The following is a 26,452-nucleotide window of genomic DNA, read 5'->3' as shown; positions in this document are numbered from 1 at the left end:
CCATCACCACCAAAGGGAGGGTGTCTGGGACCTGAGGGTGGAGTTAAGCAACCAGGTTTGGTATAAAAACCAAACATGTGGGTCTTGGGGTCTCTCTCTCTCTCTCTTGCCTCCTGGCTTCACGGCTGGTGGCTCACGGCCAGCGGCTCACGACCAGCTCTCAGATTGCCATTTGTCATTCCAGATCCGGTGGATCAGGTAGGACATATTTAAGACTTTATCTCCCACTTTTCTCCCTGAGCTGTACATTTCCTCATTTGCCCTTCCCTTGTAAATAAACCTTTTATTAACCTTTTGTGTGTGCCTGCAGTAGAGTATTAAGTCCCTTTAAGCGCGCAGGTGAGGACCCACAGTCAGGCAACCCGTTTGTATGGGGGTTGCTCAATAACAATATTGTCACCCATGATAGGGAGCAGTAATCCATCAACATCACTAGCAGCAAAAGCAAGGGGCACAGCCTATAAGAATGTTACGGCCCTTCACATTTAAGTAGGTTCTCTGAGGGCACTTATAATTTATGTAGATGTACCATGATTCCTCTGCCAGAGTAGTTTGAAATAAAACATGTCCTATTCTGCAGTTAGTAGGAATAGCAACTATTTTAAATTGTATTTAGGAGGGAGATGGGCCTTTCTACAACACATAATAGAAAGCAGTCTCTAGCAGAAGCCTCTGAGATGAGGCAGAGTGATCGCCTTTATTCCCAGTTAACTTGGAATCCAGAAATAACCTTAGCATGTCCAATAGTAACAATCTCCTAGTCCTTTTTTTTTTTAATTTTTTAAAAGATTTATTTATTTGTTTATTTATACATGCATTGGGTGCAGTCAGAAGTACGGAAGGGTGAGAGAATTCACCAAAGCCAGAGTGGGGAACAAAACAGGCAGACCGACGAAGTACACTGCTGAGGGGAGCAGTGGGCAGCAGGAGAGGTCTGCGCACCATGTGGGACCCTCGCCCGGCAGCCAGGGATCGAACCAGTGCTGCAGAGGCTGCGGGCAGCTTCGCAATCCAGCACTCAACCGCTGAGCCACCGGGGAGGCCTGATCCCCTAGTCCTTAATAACTGACTCATTTGCTCTATAAAGTCATTACAAACATATTAACATTATTTCACTAGTTTAATTCCTCTTTCCCTGCTTCATCAACCGCTACTTGTGCATTATAATAAATTTGTGTAAAGCTCAATTAGCTACTGAGCAGCTAGATTCAGTTCCTCAGGCCAGTCATTTTCCATAGATGTTAACATAGTGAGGTTTTAATTTAATCTTCCAGTACACTTGATCATCAATATCAGTATTTTCATTAGACTTATTCACATGAGGTAACTGAACCTTACCAGCAAGGTCCATATTACACCATATCACAATTTTGTCTTGGTATAATTCAGTTTCATTGCAGAAAAAACCAGTAAGAACTCTGTAATTCCAACAGAATCTGCCCTTGCCCATATGCCAGTTGTTAAGGACTAGGGGGTCATTACTCTTGGAAATGCTTCAGTTATTTCTGGATTCCAAGTTAACTGAATTGATGAAGTAGGGAAAGGAATTAAATTAGCAAAAGAATATTAATGTTTGTAATAGCTTTATAGAGCAAATGAGTTTCTTTAAATCTATACCTGTAAGGAACTATGAGGAGCAACCTCCCAGCCAGTGGGTGGCAATCACACCCAATGTGATGGCAGAAGGTGGGGCTTTCTAGACTGGAGCCCCTAATATCAACTCCATGGTGTAGAATGTGGAGCTTATAACACTCTACCTCCATGAGCAGGGGTTGATGGGAAATAAGGGCGGAGCTGAATCTTCTGTAGGGCTGCTAGGCTTTTGGAGCAGTTGCACTGCTGGGGACTTTGACCAGGTAAATTGATGAATTTTTAACTATATAAACTCCTGGGGGTTTGGCAGTTAAATCTGGTGAGGAGGATTGTCTGGAGAAGCTGCCAGTTTGCCACATATTGCTTGGACCTTGCTTGGTCCATCTCTGCTCAGCAGACGCTGTCTGGGATAGGACAGATGGTATCTGGCCATGTCCCAGCATATAATTTCTATTTCTCACTTCTTGTGTAAATAAAATTACAGTTTTACACTGTGCCTGCTTTTGGGTCATCTACTACAGGCGTAAGCTCATCAGTGAGGATATGCCAATTGGATCATCCTCTTCCATTCCCCTCCTGGAGTTTTACCCCTACTGCACACAAGCTTCTCCAAGTAACAGCCACGTATATATTTCTCAAATGACCAAAATACATTTCTCATAAATACTTCTTCATCCACAGTTCTTGACTCACAGCCCCCAAAACCCTTCCAACATCCTTAGTGAGAAGAGCAAAGGAGAGTTCTCCTGACCTAAAGTTTGGTCTCCATCCTCAGTTCCAGAAAGCCCTTCAGGGCCATAAAAGTGGTTATCTTGTTATTCAAAGCACAACTGGGTTTATGCTAATGAAGATGACTTTTAGAAAGCACCTAAGGTTGGGCTGGTTGCCAGGGGAACCAACCTTGAATAGAGGTTGGAACCTTCAGTCCTGCCTCCTGATTTCTAGGGAGGAGAGGGGCTAGAGGTTGAACCAATCACCAATGGCCAAGCCATCAGTCATTCTGCTACTGTGTTGTACCCAGGCTTCAAGAGGACAGAGCTCCTTTGATCAGGATGTTGCTCTTTGCATCTTTTCACCTTGCTGTTGATTTGTATCTTTTAATATTCTTTGTACTGAATCAGCAATCTAGTGAGTAAATGAGTTTCCTGAGTTCTGAGAGCCATTCCAGCAAATCTGGTTTATAGCCAGTCAGTCAGAAGTACAGGTAATAATAACCTGGGCTTGCAACTAGCATGTGAAGTGGGACTGAACCTTTACCTGTAGAACCTTTGCTGAAAACAGTGTCAGAATTGAGTTGAATTTTCAAATGCCCTGCTGCTGTATGAGAAAATAGGGAGGGGGCAGGAAAGCTCCCTCCTCCTCTCCACACATTGGAATTGATAGTTAGAATCTGGATCATCAAACACGTTCAAAACTAAGTTATTTAAAAGCACATAACTCATCTAGGCATAATTTAAAAGGTACACTTGAATAGGGCCTTCCCTGGTGGCGCAGCGGTTGAGCTCTGTGGGCTACAAGGCTGCCCGCAGCCTCTGTGGTGTTGGTTCGTTCCCCAGCCACTGGCGAGGGCCCCACAAAAAAAAAAAAAAAATACACTTGAACTCTTTTATAGTTATTAAAGAAATAAAAGTAGGATTTAAAAATATTCCCAAAGTTTATAGGCTAATTCTACATCATTTAGCAAAACAAGAAAAAAAGACTAGAAATAACCCAAATGCCTGCAGCAGAAAACAGATAAAAAATATTTTGGCATACGCAGAGTGATGTGTTACCCCTCAGTAAAAGAATAAACTATAGATACCTACAAAAATAGACACAACTTCACTAACACGATGCTGAGCAAGAAAAGCAAATCCTAGTGTGACAATGGTTCTGATTAAAAAAAACAAGCAAAACTCAAAATATCATTTGGAATTAAAAGAAAATATAGCAAACATATTTTTAAGTTAAAAAATTCAACTTAGGGCCTCCCCTGGTGGCACAGGCAGTTGAGCTCAGTGCTGTGAAGCTGTCAGCAGCCTCTGCAGTGTTGGTTCGATCTCCGCCGGCTGGTGAGGGTCAGTCCCACATGGCGACGCAGACCTCTCCTGTCGCGCCCGCTGCTCCCCTCAGCAGTGTATTTCTGTTGATCTGCCTGCTCTGTTCCCCGCTCTGTCTCTGGTGAATCCTCTCACCCTCCCGCGAATCTGGCCTGTACCCCCGGTTCTTGTACAAATAAATAAATCTTTTAAAAAAAATTCAAATTAAAATGGGAGTAATAAAATTTTAGATGTACAATAAAGTAGAAACACATAGGTAGCTACTAGTGTATTTACAGTTATCGATGTGTTGATGTATGTAAGATTTTATTTTTGTGTAGAAGAACTGGGGTGTAGGCCACAGGTGTGAGGGGTGTGTGTGAGAGGATTCATCAGAGACAGAGAAGGGAGCAGCAGGCAAGAAAGGAACGGTCTGCTGCACCATATGTAGTTTGCTCCCTGGCCTGGATCAAACTCGGGCTGTCAAGGTGGGCCTTCATGGTGGTAGCGCTGAGACTTAACACCCAGGCCACCATGGAGGCCCCACAGTTGGTAGATTTAAGTAATGAATAAAAAGAGGACCATACATGGACCTATGATGACAGTGTCCATGAAGGAAAGATCATAACTTAATATAAATCTGTGAAGCTGAGGTACTTTTAAAAATGGAAGTCAACTTACTCCATACCTAGAAAATCATCTCATTATGTTCAAACACTTTAGAAAAGATTTAGTTAATCCATGAGAAAAGAACAGGATACTATGTATTAGGTTATGTTAAGCAAAGTCACATTGTTACATTAACACCTAAATAAAAATGAGTTCTCTACTGGGAGAAAATCATCTGCCAGAATACCCACCCAGCAGGAAAGAACACAAGGGGAAAATAAAGGTGAAAAAATGGAGACCATTAAGATAAACACATCCCGAAATAATTATTTCCAAATAAAACTTAGGGCTATCCGCTTTTTCCCCCCCAAACCTCCCTTATATCATGTACTTTCATTCCACTGATTCTCTGAATAAGACTTAGCACTGTACAAGAATGCATTTAACATCTCATCACCTATTTTTGAAAATTTTCAATGCACACTGAAATTATGAAAGTAAAAAGTAATAAATCCAGATAATTTCCTGTGCTTTTCTGGAAAGGAAAAACTATTGTTTTATTATATATGTAACAGCCTGTCTTTAGTTAATAGTCCCCCAAAGGAACTGAAAGCTTATAATTCTAATAATATGCGATAAATTTCTATAAAATGTAAAAGACATATCACTATCATCAACTAGCAGTTGCCACAAATTACATTATCATCAATTAGTAGTTGCCACAAACTACACTGACTATCTGTTATACCTATTCTAGATACAGAACAGACTAGATAGACTGAGGGGAAAAAGCTGTGTCCATTCGGCAATACAGCCCATGATTGCAGCAGTCCTGGGGCATGTGTGCCATGGACTACCATACTTGGGCATGCGTAGGATTAACTTGGAGAGGATGAAATTAAAATACTATAGAATCTATATTCCAAAGCTGCTAATTAATATCACTTAAGCAAGTTAACATTTGAACAAATAAATTATTCTGGTCTGTGTATTATTCTACCTCAGTGATGCTGGGAGAAACTTACCACAAGTACAGAGGACTCCAGTTAGCAATAAAAATAATAGAAATGCAAAAGTGAGCACCTACTCTGGCAGATTGGCCCTTGATTATCTCATTTAATATTTAACATTTCATGAACCAGATTTAGAGATTCAGGAGCCTGTCAATTATTAGCCTCATTAATAATTCAAACAGTCTAGGTTCATAGATTCAAATCCTAGTGAATTCACCAGAATGTCATTTTTAATATTTATTAATCAGCAATAAATTCATAGTTTATACCTCACACTGAAGTCAAGTTCTACATCACTTCTGCCATAAGCATTAGTTATGTTCTCTGAAGTCAAGATACTCAATCTGGATCAACAGACTATCCAATAAATTCATGTTATTATTCAGGAGGGGAAAAATGATCTGTATGAATATCATCTGTTGAAAAAATAACAGTTCCAAAAAGAAAATAACTTACTTTTTTAAGAAAGATAAGCTTTTAAGTACAAATAAAAATCATTTGATAAAGTTCAAATATGAAATTAGCAATAAATAATGGTACTAAAATTCTCTTCATTACAGTAGATGTTCAGGTAGGCAAGTTATTGCAAGCTAGACAGAAGCCTGTTTTTTATAAATAAAGCTTTACTGGCACACTTGTTTTTACATTGCCTATGGCTACTTTCTTTTTTAAGTTTATTTTTATTATTTTTTAAAGATTTATTTATTTATGCATACAAGAGCTGGGGTACAGGCCAGAGATGCAGGGGGTGAGAGGCTTCACCAGAGACAGAGTGGGGAACAGAACAGGCAGATCTACTGAAATATACTGCTGAGGGGAGTTGCCTCACCATTTGGGTTGCTCCCTGGCCAGCCGGGAATCGAACTCAGTGCTGCAGAGGTTGCGGACACCTTCACAGTGCGGTGCTTAACCCCTTGCACCACCAGGGGGCCCCCTCTTTTTTTTTTTTTTTTTAAATATTTATTTATGCATACAAGAGCTGGGGTACATGCCAGAGATGCGGGGGTGAGAGGATTCACCAAAAAACAGTAGGAAACAGAACAGGCAGATTGACCAAGGTACACTGCTGAGGGGAGCACTGGGCAAGTCAGGAGAGGTCCACTGCGCCATATGGGTTGCTCCCTGGTGGGCCGGTGTTCGAACTCATGCTGCAGAGGCTGCGGATTGCTTCATAGTGCAGTGCTTAACCCCTTGCGCCACCAGGGAGGCCTGCCTATGGCTACTTTCATGATCTAATGTCAGAGTTTAGTATCTGTGATAGAAAAATGTCTGGGTCACAAAGCCAAAAAGATTTACTACCTGACCTGGTACCAAAAAAAGTTTGCTGACCACTTGCACTAGAGAAGCCAAAAGTAGAGCTGTACTACTGAAAAAAAAAGAAGGAAATGGAGGCATCACACTCCCAGACTTCAAACTATACGACAAAGCCATAATCATCAAAACTGCATGGTATTGGAACAAGAACAGACATACAGACCAATGGAATCGAATAGAAAATCCAGAAATAAACCCACAGATTTATGGTCAACTAATCTTTGACAAAGGAGCAAAGACTATGCTTTGGAGCAAAGAAAGTTTGTTCAATAAATGGTGCTGGGAAAACTGGGTCGCTACATGCAAAAGAATGAAGCTTGACCACTACCTCACACCATACACAAAAATCAACTCAAAATGGATTAAAGAACTAGACATAAGACCTGAAACCATAAAATACATAGAAGGAAATACAGGCGAAACACTACGGGATTTGCACATCAAAGACATCTTTACAGACACATCACCCAAAACAGTGATAGTGAAGACAAAGATAAACAGCTGGGACTACATCAAATTAAAGAGCTTCTGCACAGCAAAAGAGACAATAACAAAAACAAAGAGAAACCCCACCAACTGGGAGAACATTTTTGCACCCAACACTAATGATAAAGGACTGATCACAAAAATCTGCAAAGAGCTGATGAGACTCAGCAACAACAAAGAAAATAATCCAGTCAAAAAATGGGCAGAAGAGCTAAAAAGAAACTTCTCTGAAGAGGAAATGCAAATGGCCAACAGACATATGAAAAAATGTTCAACATCACTTGTAATCAGGGAAATGCAAATCAAAACTACCATGAGATACCATCTCACACCAGTGAGAATGGCACATATTAAAAAAACTAGCAACAACAAATGTTGGCGAGGATGTGGAGAAAAAGGAACTCTTCTGCACTGTTGGTGGGAGTGCAAACTGGTCCAACCACTATGGAGAGCTATGTGGAGATTTCTGGACCTACTAAACATAGAGCTTCCATATGATCCAGCAATTCCACTCCTAGGTATTTACCCAAAGGACACAGAAACATCAATTCCAAAGAGCACCTGCACCCCTATGTTTATAGCAGCACTGTTTACAATAGCTAAGCTTTGGAAACAACCCAAATGCCCAAAAATAGATGACTGGATCAAGAAGATGTGGTACATATATACCATGGAATATTACTCAGCATTCAAAAAAGATAAACACATGCAATTTGCAGCAACATGGATGGCGCTGGAAGGGATCATGCTCAGCGAAATTAGCCAAAAAGAAAAAGAAAAATACCGGATGGTCTCACTCATAGCAGGAATCTAGAAAACTTAAATAAGGGACCAGGAAAATGAATATAAGAAAGTGAAAATTGGGCCTCCCTGGTGGCGCAGCGGTTGAGCGCTGGGTTGCGAAGCTGCCCGCGGCCTCTGCGGCGCCGGTTCGATCCCCGGCTGCTCCCCGGCCACCGGAGGAGGGTCCCACATGGCGCGCAGACCTCTCCTGCCGCCCGCTGCTCCCCTCAGCAGTGTCCTTCGGTCCTTCTGCCTGCTCTGCTCCCCGCTCTGGCTCTGGTGAATTCTCTCACCCTCCCGCGCTTCTGACTGTGCCCAGTGCATGTATAAACAAAACAAACAAACAAATAAATAAATAAATAAAACATGCCTCTATAAAAAAAAAAAAAAAATAAAAAAAAAAAAGAAAGTGAAAATTAAAATCAACAAAAAACTATGAACCAGAGACACTTTTTGGGGGGTGGGGGCGGGAGGGGAAGGATTGGGGTCAGAATGGGGCGTTTGCAATTGTATGGGGGAATATAAAAATAAAATTTAATATTAAAAAAAAAATAAAATATGCAATTTTCAACAAAAAAAAAAAACAAAAAACAAAAGTAGAGCTGTAGCTAAATACAGAAATATTCTCAGTTTATAACATAAAAATGTCCAGGAACTTTAACTTTACCTTGAAGGTTTTCCTTCTTCAACAAATAATTGAGTTGATTCATAGCATTAAAGATGAGAATAGCCTCAACAGATGCTCTGTATCGCCCAGAATGTTCAGTGCTCACATTCAGTCCCAGGCTTTGAATTCCTTGGCCAGTCTCTATCCCCTCTAGGAGTGGAAGCTCATTGGGAATAAAACTGGTAACTATGCTGTGAAGAGTAGGCTCTGTAGAATCTGGATCTAGTAACCAGCATGCCACCTGAATGGAAGAACAAGTAAGATATTTTCTTGTTTTTCAAGACATTTCTGCATTCTTATTATTTTTTAAAGATTTATTTATTTATTTGTTGCACAGAAGAACTGGGGTATAGGCCAGAGGTATGGGGGTGGGGGTAAGAAGATTCTTGAAAACCAAGTGCCTCTCAACTAACTGAAATCATGTTTCTGAAAACACAGATGGCCTCTCCTGCACTAGAGTTAATTTTGGCTAGATAACTATAATAGAATCTATACAGTCTTAGATTTATTTAATTCTTTCAACAACAGAAGAAGTAAGACATAAATGTTTATCATTAAAATTTCAAATCCAGAGTTGATATCGCCTGAGGATGAGAAGCTATAACTAGCACCATCCAACTGGTCACTTGATGGCTATTTTTAGCTGTCCCATGAGACCAGAAAAGCTGTGGTTCTAATACTAGATATAAGAAACCAACACTGGATTTAGTTCTACTCTAAATTCTAACAATTACTATATGACTTATTTATTTTGTAGGTTAAGAATGCAGTTTTATAGGGCGATATTGAATTAAGACAGTCTGATCTAAAAATAAGCAAATGTTTTTATAAAAGTTAAATTTTATAAGTAGTCTGTCTTCTTCAAAAATACTATATTATCAATTATGGAATAATTCAAGTAGTTTATGCAAAAGAGTACTATATAAATCTGAGGTACTTTGTACCCGTATTTTCATTTTGGACTCTGGAACATCAAAATTAAGTGACAACCTTTATTACCAGTGATGGTCAGTTTAGAGGCTACATGTTATTCAAACGTAAAACAAGCCTGGGTTGATAGCTAGGATAGGATAATTTATCTGATACTGCCTTTGAAAATCTTTGCATAAAAAAGCTAAAGGAACTAAAATAAAAATGATACTACAAACAAATAGTATCATTCCTTAATTATAAGTTAATATTCCATACGTGATATGTATCCTGTATCAATGAAGAGGAAGGGAAATGGTCTCTCTTTGAGGGTTATGATACTGTACATAAATGCCTTCTGAAAATGTATTATACTGTTAAGTATATATTGTAACAAATCCTTAATAACTCAGAGTCATCACTTTGATGTATCTTACTATGTTATTATCTAGAAAAGTTCTTACAGGCTAATAAGGTAAATCTATCCCTCGCTAACTACTATTATTTGTCCCAACTACTATTTTTTGCCTTGTGTCTACACATTTTTCCTATTTCTGCCTCTATCTTCATGGATATTTGAAACACCTGATATTAGATATCATAAATACATCATAAATCTGATAATTCTCCTTTTAAGTCTAATTTACTATGAGATAGAAAATGTAGAACTTATGACCAAAATAATTATTTTTATTTTCTGAAGAATGATATGAAATGAACATTCGTGCTTAGAATTAATGATTTTTTTTAATCTACAGAGACATCTGGTATATAATATTCTGTTCTGGATAGAATGACATTACTGCATAAGGAAATAACTACTTTTAAACAGTTAAGCTGAAAAAACTTACTTGTTGGAGATAAACAGCAAGTCATTAATTAACCTTAACATTAAAAAAATTTTTTTAAATACATAAAATATAAACAAGACATGGAACCTTAGGATCTTCATAACTTTGTTCCAGGGAGATACCACAAGACAGAAGGAGAATTTTATAGTTCTGGATGAAGTCATAGATGATAACAGAACTTTCTTTATCAGATTCCTTTTGAAAACAGGATTGAAGGTGCCACAGTCTGTCTTTCACAGTCAGGCTTGGATCCAGAGAAGGAGGGACCAAACTGGCACTAATTTCTTTAACAACAACAACAAAAATTACATGTATTAATTTGAAGCAGCAATTTTTAGTGGAAAGACTGAACAGGACTCAGAAGCCTAAGGGTCTAGTTCTATGTAACAATAACTCAACATGTTCTAATTCAGGTCATATTGGCTATGTAGATAAAGCACGTCATAATTTAAAAATCATGATTCGGCATAGGTGATTTACAATGTTCTAATTAATTATTAGGGAGAAAATTCTAAATATTAAGATGCCTAAAAATAAAATTACAGTCCTCCAAATAAGGAGTTAAAGATACAAAAGGCGGGCCTCCCCGGTGGCGCAGCGGTTGAGCGCTGGGTTGCGAAGCTGCCCGCAGCCTCTGCAGCTCCAGTTCGATCCCCGGCTGCTCCCCGGCCACCGGAGGAGGGTCCTGCATGTCCTGCTGCCCGCTGCTCCCCTCAGCAGTGTACTTCGGTCCTTCTGCCTGCTCTGCTCCCTGCTCTGGCTCTGGTGAATTCTCTCACCCTCCCGCGCTTCTGACTGTACCCAGTGCTTGTATAAATAAATACATACATAAATGAATAAATCTTTAAAAAAAAAGATACAAAAGGAATTTTGAAATGAATTTTAAGAAATTCCTTTTAAAAGAAGATTTAAATTAACATATAATTTTACATCCAAAAAGAAATATAAGTTAAAGTAACTTACCACAAGACATATTCCTGAAAAACAACTGAAAATATTTAAAGCGTACTGAGGAACAAATATTATATGGCATCCTTTAAAATGTTTCCAAACTAATTCTGTTTCTGTCTAAAACCAATCAACCAGGTTAAATACCCAGTAACCATAAAAAGATAGTAAGTTATTTCGAAACCAATCCATTCAATTCCAATGACTTATCCAAAGGTTATGTGATTGAACTACTACAGATGTCTAGCTCATCACTGCCTCTAGATGAGTTTCAGAACCAGTCAACTGGAGAAAAAAATTTCTAAAAAAAAAAAGTGAGGATCTAATCTGCAATAGCCAACCATGAAGGCGGCCAGGAAATCCTGAGGCTCCATTAGCCCAAGAAAAAGCAAGGCATTAATAGCCCAAATGTGACAAGTGGAAGAGAGTTAAAAGTGGTGCTTCTAAAAACATTCCTTTTAGTTAACATATGAAATAATGTATACACTTGCCACTATGCAAAAAGAAAAATTACTTTAATCCTAAAAAAAATTCTAGATAATTACCAGGAAATCCTCAATAAGTCATCTTAATAGGGCGTACATTAAGAGAGTACATTATGGTGACTTGGTAATATAGAAATTACTTACCAGAATGCTTTTGCTCTGTTTCCAGTGAAAGATAATAGGCATCTCTTCCACCCCAGCATATTGCTAGCCCAACCACCAAGAGGTCATCACAACCATTAACAGGAAATCCATCATTTCTAACAGGGGTTTTCTGAGATGAATCAACTAAGTAAATCAAAAGTGAAATACATTTAAAAAGTATAAGTTCAGTACAATGAACATTAACAAGATAATAAAAATCTGTCTGACAAAATTTCCAGATTCCTAAAATATACATTATTTGGATAATATTTTTGAGCTGTACATAAGATTATTCCAGGCTTCCCATCAATTAACTGTCATTATGAATGATCTACCAAAGATTTCTTAAAATACAAAAGATTTATAATAATGACTAAAATGGAAATTAAATTTAAAAACTACTTTGAATTTCTGTATCTCAAACAGAAGACTTTTCGTACACTACAAAAAATTTATAGCAAATTCAGTAATTTTTAAAGCTAAGAAACTCTAGAAAAATCAAGAATCTTACTTCTTAGTGAAGAACTAAGTATGGGTTTGTATTTGAAGTCAACATTTTTTCTAAAATAATATATCACTGATTTTACAAAGACATCAAGAACTAGATTTTCTTATTTATAATTATATTCCCAATACCTGGAACATATCTGGTGCATATTTGTTAAAGTTAAGTGAACGTTTTTATCCCTCTAACCTCTAGCACAGAAAATGTGCAGGAATTTTGTTTGTTGAATGAAAAAATATAAAATAGTAGTCAACACCAAAAGTCTAATCAACACATAAACTTTGATATTAACGTGTTCATGAATTAAAAAACCTTTATGAACAAATACGGAAATTTAAGTAAGCTGATCAAATTTCTGATTTCCACAACAAGTTGTCAAGCAGACCACTGCTGTTTCTCTTGATACAGAATCCTTACTGTCATGAAGGCTGAGCTATTTATGGCATTTGACCAAAAGATTCAATTCTGGGCTCTCGGGCCTACTTGGAAGGAGGCAGGCAGGTCTAATAGACCCCCCAGGTACAATACTGAATCAGCCAGAGGAAGAGCAGTGCTCTGATGGTTTGCATTTTTTTTTTTTTTTTTGTGGGACCCTCACCGGTGGCCGGGGATCGAACTGGCGCTGCAGAGGCTGCAGGCAGCCTCACCACCCAACCGCTGCACCACCAGGGGAGGCCCTGATGGTCTGCATTTTTTCAGTATTCCCAGTCTCTGTGCTCAAGCTCTCCCACCTACGCAGCCAAGCAATTATTAGTCTAGTAGGACCGAATAACAAAGTTGCTCTATATGTAAACCCATGTAGAATAAATGTACTAAATTTTGAATAAATTTATTACATTTAATATCCAGTACTAAAAAGTCTAGTCCCATCTAAGTGCACTGTTTTACATAGAAATGAAAAAACTGAAAGTTAAGTCTTACCTTGTTTAAATCTACTGCCAATAGAACTTTTAGAAGATGTCAAATTACTGATCTTTTCACAAGCTAGTGAGATGGAAAATCGCTTCTTGCACTGCCATTCCTTAATGAATGTTTGAAAGAGAGTTTGGTTACTTGCTACATCAATTATAGTCAAACTTTCTGAACTGCATGAGGATGGCATTAACTGTGATCCATCCTGTGACAGATGCCATGAAAAACTTCTATCTCTAGCAGGACTGTCAGCTTTGAAGATATTTCTTCTCTCTGGACTTATATCATGGGTTTTAATATCTGAGCCACATGAAAAATTTTTTTCACCAAGTTGTAAAATGTTACTAGATTTTTTAGGTTTTAAGGAAGATGTTCCAAGAATACCTGGAAATACCAGCTTAGAAGCAGATGCTGGAGTAGGTGTGGGAGGAATGAGACCATTTTCATCAATGACACCATTTTCTTCACAAGGCAACAGAAATGAGGATTCACTGTGAATGGGATTGGTCTGGATTGCCTCAGTCTTGCTTTTTACTTCAATATTAGGGGAAAATGAAATTCCATGCACTTGATTTGGCTCCAAATTTGAAATCACTTCTTGTTTGTCATTTAGCTCCACATTTTTTCCATTCAAATTAGACAAGTTTATAGTGGCTAATTTTAGCTTTTCATTTCCTAGAGGACTGGACACTTTATCTAAAATCCTTTGTAGTCCTGGACTTAAGTCAATTGATGTCCCTGACCATATCAATGAATTATTTTGCCTTATCCCAGTAAACTTGTGTTTTTGAGAACTTCCATCTTTCTCTCCAATTACTTCTCTTTGGGAATAATCATTTTCTAGAATTGTTGGGTCACTGAATTCTACTGCTGGAAGAGATACTGCAGTATTATGTTTCTCTTGGACAGGAAATATAGCTACATTGTCCAAAACTTCAACCATCTGAGTAGAATCCATTTCTGAAAATATAAGAGACTCATCACTGTGGTAAGTTAACTGTTGATGATTATCTTGATTCTCATTCATATTTGATTGTTTTATTGGGTCTTCTGGTTGTATGCACAAAGAATCACTGTAATGGGTTGATTTTATTTCAGAAGGAAGAGGTTTTATTGCTTGTACATCAAGTGGTTGTTCTTTTAGTGGGCAGTTGTCACTGAAACTATCAAATAGTAAACTATCACTCAAATTCAAACTTGTTTCAGGAACTGGCAAACATTCTACTTCTATACCATTGGGGGTACTCTCTTGAGGAACTGGAGGTATAATTGGTTTCACAGCTTCTTGTGTTTGATAACCTTGAAGAAAACTATTTAATTGGGAGTCAGTAACAGAAAGTTCATTCCCTTTGAAACAAGAACCATTTTCTCCCAATAGTATTGGAGAAAGAAAAATGGGGCTTTTTGGAGTCCGGCTATCAACCTCATGTGAATTAGTACTTGGTTCCATATTACCTATATTGTTAACTTTCAAATGATCTATATTCCTCATTCCTGGAAACAGTTGTTGACCAGGAAAAGTATTGTGAATTCCATTCTGTAAAGAGTTCATTGAATTCTGTTGGCCTAAGCTTTCTTGCATCACCGCTATTGACAGGTTGGTGTCCTTAGTTAATTCTTTGATATTTTCAGTTGTTATCTGTTGTATTATTTTCTCTGACTGAGTATCCAGATAGAAACTATCTTCAAAATCACAGAGAACTAAACTTAAGTCAGAAGCATGATTATTTTTAGCTTTGTTTGCTGCACAAGTATCTGTTTTTTCTTGTATTCTGCAGATATTTAGAAAATTTTCATGCTGGCCTCCTGATTTGCCAAATGCTCCAGAGGATAGAAGCAATCCATTGGTTATCTCAGTGCTGCTTATTTTATCTTCTAGTACCTGGAAAATATTTGACTTATTTTCCTCAGCATTAAATTTTATACTTTCATATTTGCTATCATTTGAGTCTCTATTTTCATAATTACTCACAAGTGTCTTATAGGGCATTTGTCTCTCTAGTATTTTTTTCTCTTTGATGCATGTGTTTATCTGTTTATCAGAATGCTTTCCCGGGCACTGGTTAATGGGATGGAAGTCATGGTCTTTCATACAAACATACTGGTTTCTTGAATCATTTTGTTTTAGTGCTTTGCTTATTTTTTCTGTCTCTACAACAGCTAATTCTCTTCCACTTTCACTAACCACATTAGTGGCTTGACAAGTCACTGATTTATTCTGGGGTTCTATGATAAAATGTTCCACAAGAATATTATTGGTTGTTTTTCTATTTTGTGAAAAACTTTGCTCTGCTTGTGATGGAAAAGATGTTTTGCTATATTTTTCCTCAGCACAGAAAGATACATTTTTAGCAAATGGCTCTGGACTTCTAAAGCTCACAGTCTTTTCATCTTTGGTAAATGAATTTTCATAACAAATAATATTAGACATGCTCTGTTCTTGTAAACCAATTCTATACAATCCAGTGTCTTTCTCAGGGCTATTGTTTCTGGACGGTTTCAGATGATTTTTCTGTTTCAGGAATTGAAAGGTTGTACTCATCTTTTGTGAACTAAAATTCAAAGTTTCATTTTTTGTTTTTTCAGATGAGAGAGTCTGACCAACTTTTTTAGTGCTTGTTTTTCTCTCATTCACAGAGGTTCCTAGCTTCTCTTTATTTACACCCAAAGAAGTCCTTTTTCTTGCTCTGGAAATGGAATATACCTGATGTTCTTGATCCCCATCTTGGAACTTATAACAAAAGGAATTTGTGTGCTCTCTACTTTTATCTAAATCTTGCACTGTATTTAATGAATGCTTAACAGAAGAATCATGAACTAGGCTGTGACTGTTTTTCTTTGATATTAATTTTTTACAAGAACGCTTAGTTTGGGGCATAACTGTTTGTTCCTTTTCTTCTGACTCACTGCTAAGCATTGACTGTGTATTAGATTTTAAAAGGGAATGTATATTCCATTGTACTCCCATTTCAACTAAGTCCTGCTGCAGAATCACATTGGCTTCTTCCACTATTAGAGCTGCCGCTTCCCTTTCAGTTAACCCTTTTCTGCCAGTCACCCAAATCGTTCGCATGTTCCGTCGTTCTTCAGCTGCTTCCTCTTCCTCATCCACTGCCTTTCGGGCACTGTAAAAAATAAAATAGGAAAAGAAATAGATTCATTCTTTCATACAACTGGGATGTAGGCCAAGGTGGGGGGCAGTGAGAGGATTCACAAGAAAGAGAGTGGGGAGCAGAATAGGCAGATCCACTGAAATACACTGCTGAGGGGAGCAGCAGGCGAGACAGGAGAGATCTGCTGTGCCATGTGGGTTATCTCTCTGGAAAGAAGCCAACTCATGCCCTAGAGGCTGGTGATAGATTTGATAGCACTGAGACTATAACCCCTGTGCCACCAGGGAGGCCCCAGTGCTAGTTTTCTAACACTTATATACCAAATACTAAAAGGAAAGGTGGCCAGTTGCCAAATATACCAGTTTCAATTTAGAAAATGAAAAATATTATTACAATACTACATATAATCTATATATCTTACTCCAGTTTTACCAATCATTCTGCTTATGTTCTTTCTCTAATCCAATCTAGAATCAGGTGGTACATTTAGTTGTCATATCTCTTTAGCCTCCTTTAATTAGAAGCAGCTCCTGTCTTTTTTATGTCATTGATGGTTGAAGAATACTATCCAATTATTTTGAGGAATGTATCCCAATTTAGGTTTGCTTGGTGTTTATTCATGATTGACTTCATGTTACATTTTTGATAAGAAAACTCCAGAAGTAATAGTGTATCTCAGTACGCCAAATGAGGAGGCACATAATCAACAAAGGTTCTGGAATTTCAGAAGTGGCATAGTTATGGCAATCACAGCCTTAGCATAATACAGACGAGATTCCAAAATGTGCTAATACTTTTCTTCCAATTAAGTTCTTAAAAACATGCACTGCCTTCAGAAGACTCCCTGGAAAAGTTAAGTGTGATATGTGGTATGCAGTTACCATAGAGATACTCCCACACCTGAATTTTTTCACCTCCAGAACCTGTTATCAGTATATTTCTCTGAGCAAGAATGAATTTATCCAAAGATTCTGTGAAAAAAAAATTGGAGGCTCTAGAGGAGATCAACACCTTTAGAGTGGGTTTAAAGCATACTGTAGGTAGACTCTAGCCAGAGGCACAACCCAAGGTAAAAAAAAACCAGACCCAGTTGCTCTTCTGGTCTTGGGTCACAGAGGTGGCCAAATCAATGGGGATACCTCAGAAACCTCCTATGCAGGAGTCCTCTGCTTGGGTTGCATACCTAAGGCTCCAGGTGATTCCATCCTTCAAAATCTAGACAGGGGTTGTAGCTATGCCCCGACAGTATGCTGGCTAAAGTGCATGCTCCACCAGAGGCTGATGGAGCTGTATATGCTGGAATGCAGGAAGCAGAGCCCATAGTGTAAGGTGGTTCTGGCTTTTAACTATGCCCCCCTTCCCTCTCATGTACATTATAAGTTTCACAGTCTATGTTAGGCCTAAACTGAGAGAAAAGGAAGACTCATTGAACTAGAAATTATAGGGATGCTTTAACTTAGACAAAATTTTAATACCTGAAAATAGAAGTGTTAATACCTGAAAGTACCTAAACAGTTACAGGATCAGGATGACATTTCTTGTAAGAGTGAGTTAAAAGAACAGTGGCTGAGAAAATAACTATTCTTTGATAATATGCTGAGTCCAGCCCATTCAATGAATTTGTCACACAGACACACACACTAGTCAAGGAATCCTGTTTCCACAAACTGTTTTTGAGGGATTAGTGTTCCAGAGAATATTCAAAATGGGTACATAGTAAAGTGTTCTTGCCTATGAAAGTATAAGTTGAGCCCTGAGTGTTTAATGAAAATCAAAATCCAACAAAACAGAGAGCATTGGTAACTTTCCTTTACTCAATCTTTCTAGAAAAAAACTATGATACTTTTAGAAAAGCCTGTTAGGTAATGAAATTTTTAAAATACACAAAATAAAAAGTAATCCTTAAGAGGGGAAAAGTAGCCACAGCTCTTCCATTTACACAAAGTATATCAAAGTATTACCTAAGAGAAAATTATTTTAATACAATAATCTATCTATTTACAGACATGATTTTTCATTTACTAACCCCATGTGGACAGAAGTTTCTTACCTTTTAAAAGGCACAGCATTTTTCAGAACAGTCTCTACTTCAGCAATATTTGCTCTGGCAAGATCTGCCACCGTAAGAAAACCAGACGCGTATAGGACCCTGGCTCGTTGTGCATTAAGTAAGGACACCCGGATCAGGTCACATAGCTCCCTTTGAATACCAAATGTAAGACGCTTCTGAAATTGGGAAAGTAGTAGTTCCATGTTGTGCCAGCCCAGGCGGTTGGAAAATACTGTAATCATGCCTAAAATATTCATAGAATATTTACTGAATTAACATTTCCTTATAGACAGTTTTCCCATTTTTATTTGATATACTTTTGTTTCATTGTTTCTTTTTCTCCCTAAAGAACTATAAAGTTTAACAGGTCTGAGGATGTAAGTTAACAGGAGAGCAGACCATATTAAGGGTCAATTTGGCCAGTTAATGTATAAACATATTAAATGTCACCTCACTTACTCTTAATCATGAACTTAACATTCAAAAAAAATTGAGGCAGAGTACATAAACATCATACAAACAAAAAGTCCTCATCCTAGTTCATTCCTCTCTCTTACTCTCTCAGTTCCTTTAATTTTTAAGCAAGAAAGAACTATTAAAAACAGGCAAGGAATTCTTTTCACCTAAAGGAAAATAAGAGAGCTAATTTAAATATTTAAATGTTAAGCAAACTACAAAGGGTGAAGCTTCTATTGATAATTTCTTCTATGTGTTTTTTTTAAAAATTAAGTATCATTAATATGTAACATTACATAGTACAGACTTCCCAACTCAACAGCTATATCCTCTGAATTAAACAGGCCAGAGCAGCCAAGTGGCAAGACATTAAGAAAAGCATTTTTCTGTGAGAACATTAACTCTAGAGGCAATCTGAGCTCTTTGGTGCTAATAAGTTGAAGGGTAAGTCTCTCCCATCTTACCATCCACTACTCCCATCTTTCCCTCCATACTCTTATTTGCACACACAATTACAAAGAAACCTCCTTCACATATAACCTGAGAGCCCAAAGTTTTTTTTTCTCAGGACTTACAAGGATTTCTTGGTAAAATCCAACCCTGCCTGCCTAAGCTTAAAGGACATGGGTTTAATTTTTATGAAGAGACCAGTGTTTCCTTAAAGAAGAGATAGTATTTAGAACAGTAGAAATACCTATCCATTTGTATCCTTCTCCTCAATAACAAGTACTAATCAATAATCTGATTAGAAAAAGTGAGACCTTGTCTAATCAAAAGTCTGTGTCCATTTCTTCTTGTGACAGACAAGAGGGAAAACAAGAATAAAAACAAAAAAGAACCACTGTTTTAGATGTTCTGATGATGACATGGACTATACAAAATTATCACTTGACAGGATCCCTTCACTTTAAGGAGTCTACAATAGTGTTATTTGAAAAAAATAAATTTTAATTTGAACTCAAACCAGGGTCTGAAATAAATGTGGAAACCCTTGCTTAACTGACCTGCATAAATAGCAGCTGACTGTTGTAAAGACTGAATCTGTCCACGATTGCATCCATATTTCCGATTAATTTCCTTTAAGGGAACTTCACTGATTAAATCTAATAGCACAAGACTGGTGAAAAACCTGGAAAGTAAATCACCAAAAGTATGGTTAGTGACCACTCATATCTACTATGGAAGTTACAAAGCATATTATGAAACAACTAAAAACCAAAAAGGCAAAAGAGGAAATTTATAAACTCTGGAAAGAGTACCAATGGGATACAGAAATAGTGGGCAAAGACTGGGCTTAAGGCTTATAAAGTAAATTCTGATATACATCGGTAAGTACTACAGCAGAAACTAATATCTGTATAACAAAAATTATTCCTCCATTTTTAGTACTAATTTCAAGAAATAACACTTGGTTCAAGTAAAGTAATAACACAAAATTTTAAAGAACATTTAGTACACAGTTAGATGATCATCTAATCATACTTTGATAAAATGAAAGAATTATTAAAACTAGTTTTGATTTGAAGAGTACAGTCACAAATAATCCAAGTAAATAAATCCTTAAAAATATATCTACTTGATTATGTTGCAATATAATAGACTAAAGCTTTAATAAAAATAATTTCATTTTGTTTCTTTAAAGACGTAAAAGCTGTGCAATTTCCCCATCTGAATCTCTTAATTGCTCTTCGTTATTGTTAATGAATCACTTCTAAGGATGATACAAAGCATATCTTTGAACGAAGCCACAAAAAATTGGCAGCTCTGATTTACATCTTATGTAAGGAAATGAAGTAATTAAATGCTGAGGTCTTCATACATAAAGGCTTCTAAACTGTAAGTTGCAAGGAAAAACTAAAATATCAATAAATTCAGTAAATACAGGAAATTGAGAATTTTTACTATTCTCAGCCAAAACTTTGATCTTAATAACAAAGTGACAATATACTGAACATCGAGGCTAGTCCAGGCTCCATGATCTTTACCTTTTATGAATAGCCATTTGCCGGTGCTGTCTCTCAGTTCTGGCTACTACTTTTCCTTTCACACAGTGGGCCAAGAACCTTTCTTCAACTCCCACTAGCTCTGCCACCCGTTTCATAGATGTTGGCAACTTCTCCCATAAACAGAAATATTGATACCAATCAATAGTAAGCCAATCCTCAAACATAGGTGTAACCTAAAGGGAAGAAAGGTCAAAAGTCAGTTAAAACTACTACCAAACGTAAACTTCATAGTGAAAACAAAAGCCCTATTATTTAGAAAATTTTCAAAATGCGGTAATACCTGATTTACATGGAAACTTCAAAAGAAATAACAGGGTTATGTTAGTGCCAAGAGAATAAACAACAAATTTAATAGGGGGACCATGATCAGAATGAAGAGATCAGTATACAGAAAGGTGATAAGAAAAAAAAAAACAGACTGAGACAAGAGTCAGAGCAGCAGCAAGAGGAAGGTCTGGACCAGCTGAGCATCACCTATAGGACAGCTACACTATCTGGTACTCCAGGAGAAGCACTGGCAGTCTCAACCACTCACATAACTATGAACAGATGGGCACCTTTGCCTCCTGGGACCAGTCCTGAAGGCTTTACAGCCACATGATATGTTCCATGGGAGCTAGCAGGCCAGTGATGTCCATCTCTTCAAAGAAGGGATTAAACCAAGTGTGAGGATGATCAAATGGGAGGATCATCCCATTGATAGGAGAATCTCATCCTGGCCATGTTGGGGAGACAGTTCATGGTAGAGGTGGTGATCTATGGGGCTGTGGTCTCTGTCAGATTTGAGGACATTCTTTCAATAGGGAATAAAACAACCAAGCAACCAAAGCATGAATCTGCTTCAGGAAGTGCTTAACTTACCTCCCAACACCATATGGAATACAAAACTCACACCAACGACATCAAAGACAATTCCAAGTTTTGAAACGCAAAGATAATACTGTGAAAGAATACAAGCTGGCAATAATCCTTTTCTGTATATCCATGCTTGTCCAAAATGGATGAGAGGTCTTTAGCATGTTCCTCTATCTGCTCACTGAAGGGACACCCCTGAACTATATGTTCTCCTTCTGCACTCATTCTTAGAAGAGGGATTACACTAGATAACCCTCAAGCATTGATGACTATCAAATGGAAAATGTGACTTCGTAATAAGCAAATTCTTCTTTTTAAAGGGGGTTCTGTGGGGGGAGTTCAATCTTTTGTTTTGCTATATGCTGCTCAGATACATCTTGGCAGTGCTGTTGTACTCTTCTCTGACATAAAGAGGATATGATGAGCACATACATAAGCCAGACCTACCAACTGAGAATTATGAGTATTATGAATTTCTGTGCATACAAAAAAAAAAAAATAGCTTTTTTGTTGGATAGTAGCTGTATTGATTTCTTCTTCCTCGGCCACTAAATTATTGGAATATTTTGTTAAAAAAAAAAAAACAAAAAACTCACAGCCAGGACAAAATGAAGAGACCACTAAAATTACAAAACTGATTTACAGAATCCAAGAACTTTAACCATAGATACTTCAGTATCAATATTCTGACATTCATTATAATCTTAAGTATTTTATATGATTTCCAGGAAAAACACCAGAAAAATAGGAGAGGAAGGAAGGAGGAATCAATATTTATATTTGCCACATTATCTAAATGTCCAGGATTTAAGCTGTAGTTGCTAGAAAGCCCAGAATAAAGTTAATCATAGCAACTACACATGACTTAATGATGTACATGTTATGCAGCAGCCTTTGTTTTAAGTTTTACATATGCTCTTAGCTTTAATTTCCTGATATATCATTGTCCTTTGTTATTGTCTTATATGTAATAAAATATATGCTTTTCTATAAGTCACCTCAAATCTTTGAAAGGAGGTTGAAGAAAACAGGCAGGCAAATAGATTAAAAGGTGATTACACATTTAGGTCATTACTTTTTAAAAAAACCTGTTTTAGCTTTATTCCCCCATGACAACCCTTGTCAAGGGAAATAGACAAGATGTTCCTTTAAAGTATCTTTGATGATGAAATTTCTATAAATGTAATTTTTCCCTGTTTTCACAAATACAATAACAAAGAAAACAGCTTACCAGATAGACAATATGTAGATCATTCTCTAAAACAAAGCCCTTCATTGCTCTTTGGAGGTCAGCAAAAATGTCTAAAGTATCAGTTGGAGACAATGAGGAAGAAAGAGTTGCTGAACCAAGATGTGTTGGATGGTACATTCTTCCTGGTTTGGGAGTGGTGTGGGTAAATAAAGGAACAAATGTTAAAAATTAAAAAAAAAAACAACACTGTCTATATTTTGTAATTAACCTTTTAGTGTGTAATAAATTTTACAAAGAGAATCTTGCCCAATGTATGGGATTTGTGAGCACACTACTAATTGTCTAATGTTGCTTAACACCACACTAACTTACCAAAAATAAGCTGATAGACTGCTTGAAAAATCAGTTTCTTTTTACACTATTTGAAAAGTTAATTTTCATTTTACTAAGCAGTCTTAAAAATGAAAAAGGGAGTAAATTGTAACAAAGAAGTAAATAATTACCTTCTTTTCCATCACTAACTTCAGTAATCTGGATGAATTCATTTTCTAGCAGCCACATGACACAGGCCTCGATTGCTCCAAGTTGATTTGCATCTTGATTTTTTTTAATCTCCTGCTTCCCTTCTTTCATACTTGCAGCCAAAAATGTGCAAGAAGCATAAGTTTGCATATCTTGTGATGTATTTGCCACTCCACCAACTATTATCTGACAGAAAAAGTTTGAAATTTCCTGTAACTTTAATAAAGCCATGCAGGGGCTCATGATAGAAAAGAAATGATTTGGTTTTCTTAAAATATTTTCAGTATCTTAATGTACAGACTCTTTATTAATTCTTCCATCATCACTCATAGACACAATGTTTTCTCATAAATGAAATCAATGAATATTTATCTGAAATGCAGAAACTAACAACATACATAAGGGAGGTACTGATGGCTAATGACCATGAACCAAATCAAATCTTATCATCTTATTAATTCTTAATTAATAATTCTTCCATCATCACTCATAGACACAATGTTTTCTCATAAATGAAATCAATGAATATTTATCTGAAATGCAGAAACTAACAACATACATAAGGGAGGTACTGATGGCTAATGCCCATGAACCAAATCAAATCTTATCATCCTTCTCAAATATGTGGGCACTCAGAAGTGCTAGTATGGACTACACTTCCCACCCAAGCATGGGGTAGAAGTAGGTGTAGAAAAAGTGAATGTGTCTTGTAAATATCATATCCCTACAGCTGGTCTATTATATTTATTACTAATTTGTCTCTTGCCATCATTAATGTATTATGTATTAAAAACAAACTAAGCCACCCTGAACAGAGCCATCTCATTTGTTTTACTAAGCACAAAGCATAGTTTTACAAAGATTTACTTAATCTTAATGTATTTTGATTATTTCCAGTTTATTATATTAACAATGCTATAAAAAACCTTCTTGCATATTTAATTTGATATAACTTCAGGAATATAGCCACAGATAAAATCCTACATGTAAATCTGCTGGATAAATGTCTATGTACATTTTGCTTTTTATCTTAGTAGGTAACCAAAAAAATCTGATTTAGCAGGAAATCAAAAAATAGTTTAACAGTCTGTTGAGAGTGACAAATTTTTTTTTAAAGATTTATTTATTTATGCATACAAGAACTGTGGTAGAGGCCAGAGGTAGGGTTGGGAGGGTGAGAGGATTCACCAGAGACAGAGTGGGGAAAAGAACAGGCAGATTGACTGAAATACACTGCTGAGGGGAGCAGCAGGCAAGACAGAAGAGGTCTGCTGCACCATGTGGGTCATCTCCCTGGCAGGGGATAGAACTCATGCTGCAGTGGCTGCGGATAGCTTCATAATGCTTTGTCTTAACCCCCTGCACCACCAGAGGTTCCTTAATTCAGGATATAATTTCTATATCGTTACTATTCCTATATAGTCAATTATTTACTCTTTTTCCAAAATGAGACTAAAGGGAAACAAATTAAGAATGTTAAGTACAGGTACCAGTATTCCCTGCATCAATACTGAAACTAGTATCAAGGCATGCATGTATATGAATAGAAAACTTTTCTAGATAAGTACATGAACCATTTAAAGGAGTTACCTTGAGGATCTGAGCAAAAGTTTTCATTTTCACTTTATCTGAAAATGAGCTTTCCCTGTTATCTGAAACTTCTAATCTTATATATTTGTAATTTGAGTTTTATGTCAACAGGTAATATCTGAAGTGAGGAACTAGGGTTCATTTTTATTACCAGTTTCAAATATTCAGAAAATAAAAAATAGCTAAAAATAAAAAGAACTATCTGGCATTTGGGTTTTAATCCACTTTTGAAATTAATACAGCACTAGTTTTAAAACTTTAGGAAATAACTATATAAAACAAAGAAAGATACAGATGTACGAAGTTATAAATATAATCTCATAAAGAAATACAAAACTAAGACTTTTCATATACAAAAATTTTACCATTGTATTATAGATACAAGAGAACAAATGGTAATTTAAGGAACCCTCTCTTACCTCCAGAATAGCTCGAATCATGCTAGCAGTGACTTCATCTCCTTCTTGTCTTCTTAGACAGCTGTGAACAGGTTTTAGAGATCCCTGAAGTAGAGCTATGCCTTTTGATTTCTCAGAGTTCTTACAAATTAAGATGCTCTCACCTACAACAAAAAACAAAAACATCACTAGCAAAAACCCCAACACATTTCCAAAAGATATGGCTAAATAGAATTTAAATTATCAAATTTATCTAAAAGGAGATAACAGTGACAGTGATTGTTATGGTCATAGATTATCACTAACATTTTTATTTTCTGAACTTTGGGTTGAAGGAAATCAGTGAGGAGAAATACTATGCACAACTTCTGAGATGTGCCCTTGAAAGGAAATATGCTCTTTGCTTTTCCATCTTCTCTTCCTAAGAGCTGAAATGTGGATGTGATGACAAAGACTGGAGTAGATATATCACAGCATAGAAATGATATTGCTGAATGTGGAAAACCAAACTAGAAGACTAGGTCCCTGTCATAGGAGTCACTGTATCAGCTCCAGATTACTCACAATTTCATAGTTACAGAAGAAGTAATTAACTTCTACTTTGTTAAAGCACCTATTGTGTTGACTCCTGCAGAAAAAGTTTGAAATTTCCCGTAACTTTAATAAAGCCATGCAAGGGCTCATGATAGAAAAGAAATGATTTGGTTTTAGCAGTGAGCTTATAGTCTAACTAATCCAGTCACCAATAATGTAGTTGATTCTAATTATTTGCAGTAGTTATGTTCTATAAAATCACCATAAACACTGAATTAAGGAACAATGAACCACTGATACAAAGGAAATACACGGTTAACTTTCTGCAAACCTTTAGTCACTACATTTTTATTAATCAGTCAATATGAAAATCTTATTTTATATGTGTTTCTATTTAAAGACACCTTATTTAATATTTACCAACATTGAATTCACAGCCAAAGGTGCTATATTTGATGGCTGAACAAAACTTACCTAGTACATGTATTTTCTCAATAGG

The 26,452-nt window shown here is 36.8% G+C and overlaps 2 protein-coding genes across 4 annotated transcripts in view; one reads left to right on the top strand and one right to left on the bottom strand.

Annotated features, from left to right (window-relative positions):
- Positions 1-26,452, bottom strand: part of POLQ (DNA polymerase theta) — a 78,757-nt gene that overhangs the window by 34,170 nt on the left and 18,135 nt on the right. For 2 of the 3 annotated variants that reach the window (XM_037525468.2, XM_037525471.1), the window contains exons 10-19: positions 25,441-25,583; positions 23,413-23,617; positions 22,949-23,091; positions 20,842-21,035; positions 19,861-19,985; positions 18,401-18,644; positions 13,247-16,362; positions 11,821-11,964; positions 10,331-10,527; positions 8,484-8,724 (exon numbers count right to left, since the gene is read on the bottom strand). In XM_037525468.2, the coding sequence (XP_037381365.1) occupies positions 8,484-8,724; positions 10,331-10,527; positions 11,821-11,964; positions 13,247-16,362; positions 18,401-18,644; positions 19,861-19,985; positions 20,842-21,035; positions 22,949-23,091; positions 23,413-23,617; positions 25,441-25,583 (4,752 nt within the window). Of the gene's footprint in view, positions 1-5,502; positions 5,650-8,483; positions 8,725-10,330; positions 10,528-11,820; positions 11,965-13,246; positions 16,363-18,400; positions 18,645-19,860; positions 19,986-20,841; positions 21,036-22,948; positions 23,092-23,412; positions 23,618-25,440; positions 25,584-26,452 lie in introns of all 3 variants that reach the window. The other variant, XR_008553861.1, reaches the window with a different exon arrangement.
- FBXO40 (F-box protein 40) overlaps positions 1,765-26,452 on the top strand; it is a 79,352-nt gene continuing 54,664 nt past the window's right edge. The window contains exons 1-2 of the mRNA XM_054700529.1: positions 1,765-1,856; positions 14,147-14,225. The gene's annotated coding sequence lies outside the window, so the exon portion shown is untranslated. The remainder of the gene's footprint in view (positions 1,857-14,146; positions 14,226-26,452) is intronic.

The sequence above is a fragment of the Talpa occidentalis genome, unplaced genomic scaffold (genome assembly GCF_014898055.3).
Source record: "Talpa occidentalis isolate TD23 unplaced genomic scaffold, MPIMG_talOcc4v2.1 talOcc4.4, whole genome shotgun sequence".
Taxonomy (NCBI): domain Eukaryota; kingdom Metazoa; phylum Chordata; class Mammalia; order Eulipotyphla; family Talpidae; genus Talpa; species Talpa occidentalis.
The sequence above is the reverse complement of the archived record's forward strand: the minus strand, read 5'-3'. Positions and strand labels throughout refer to the sequence as shown.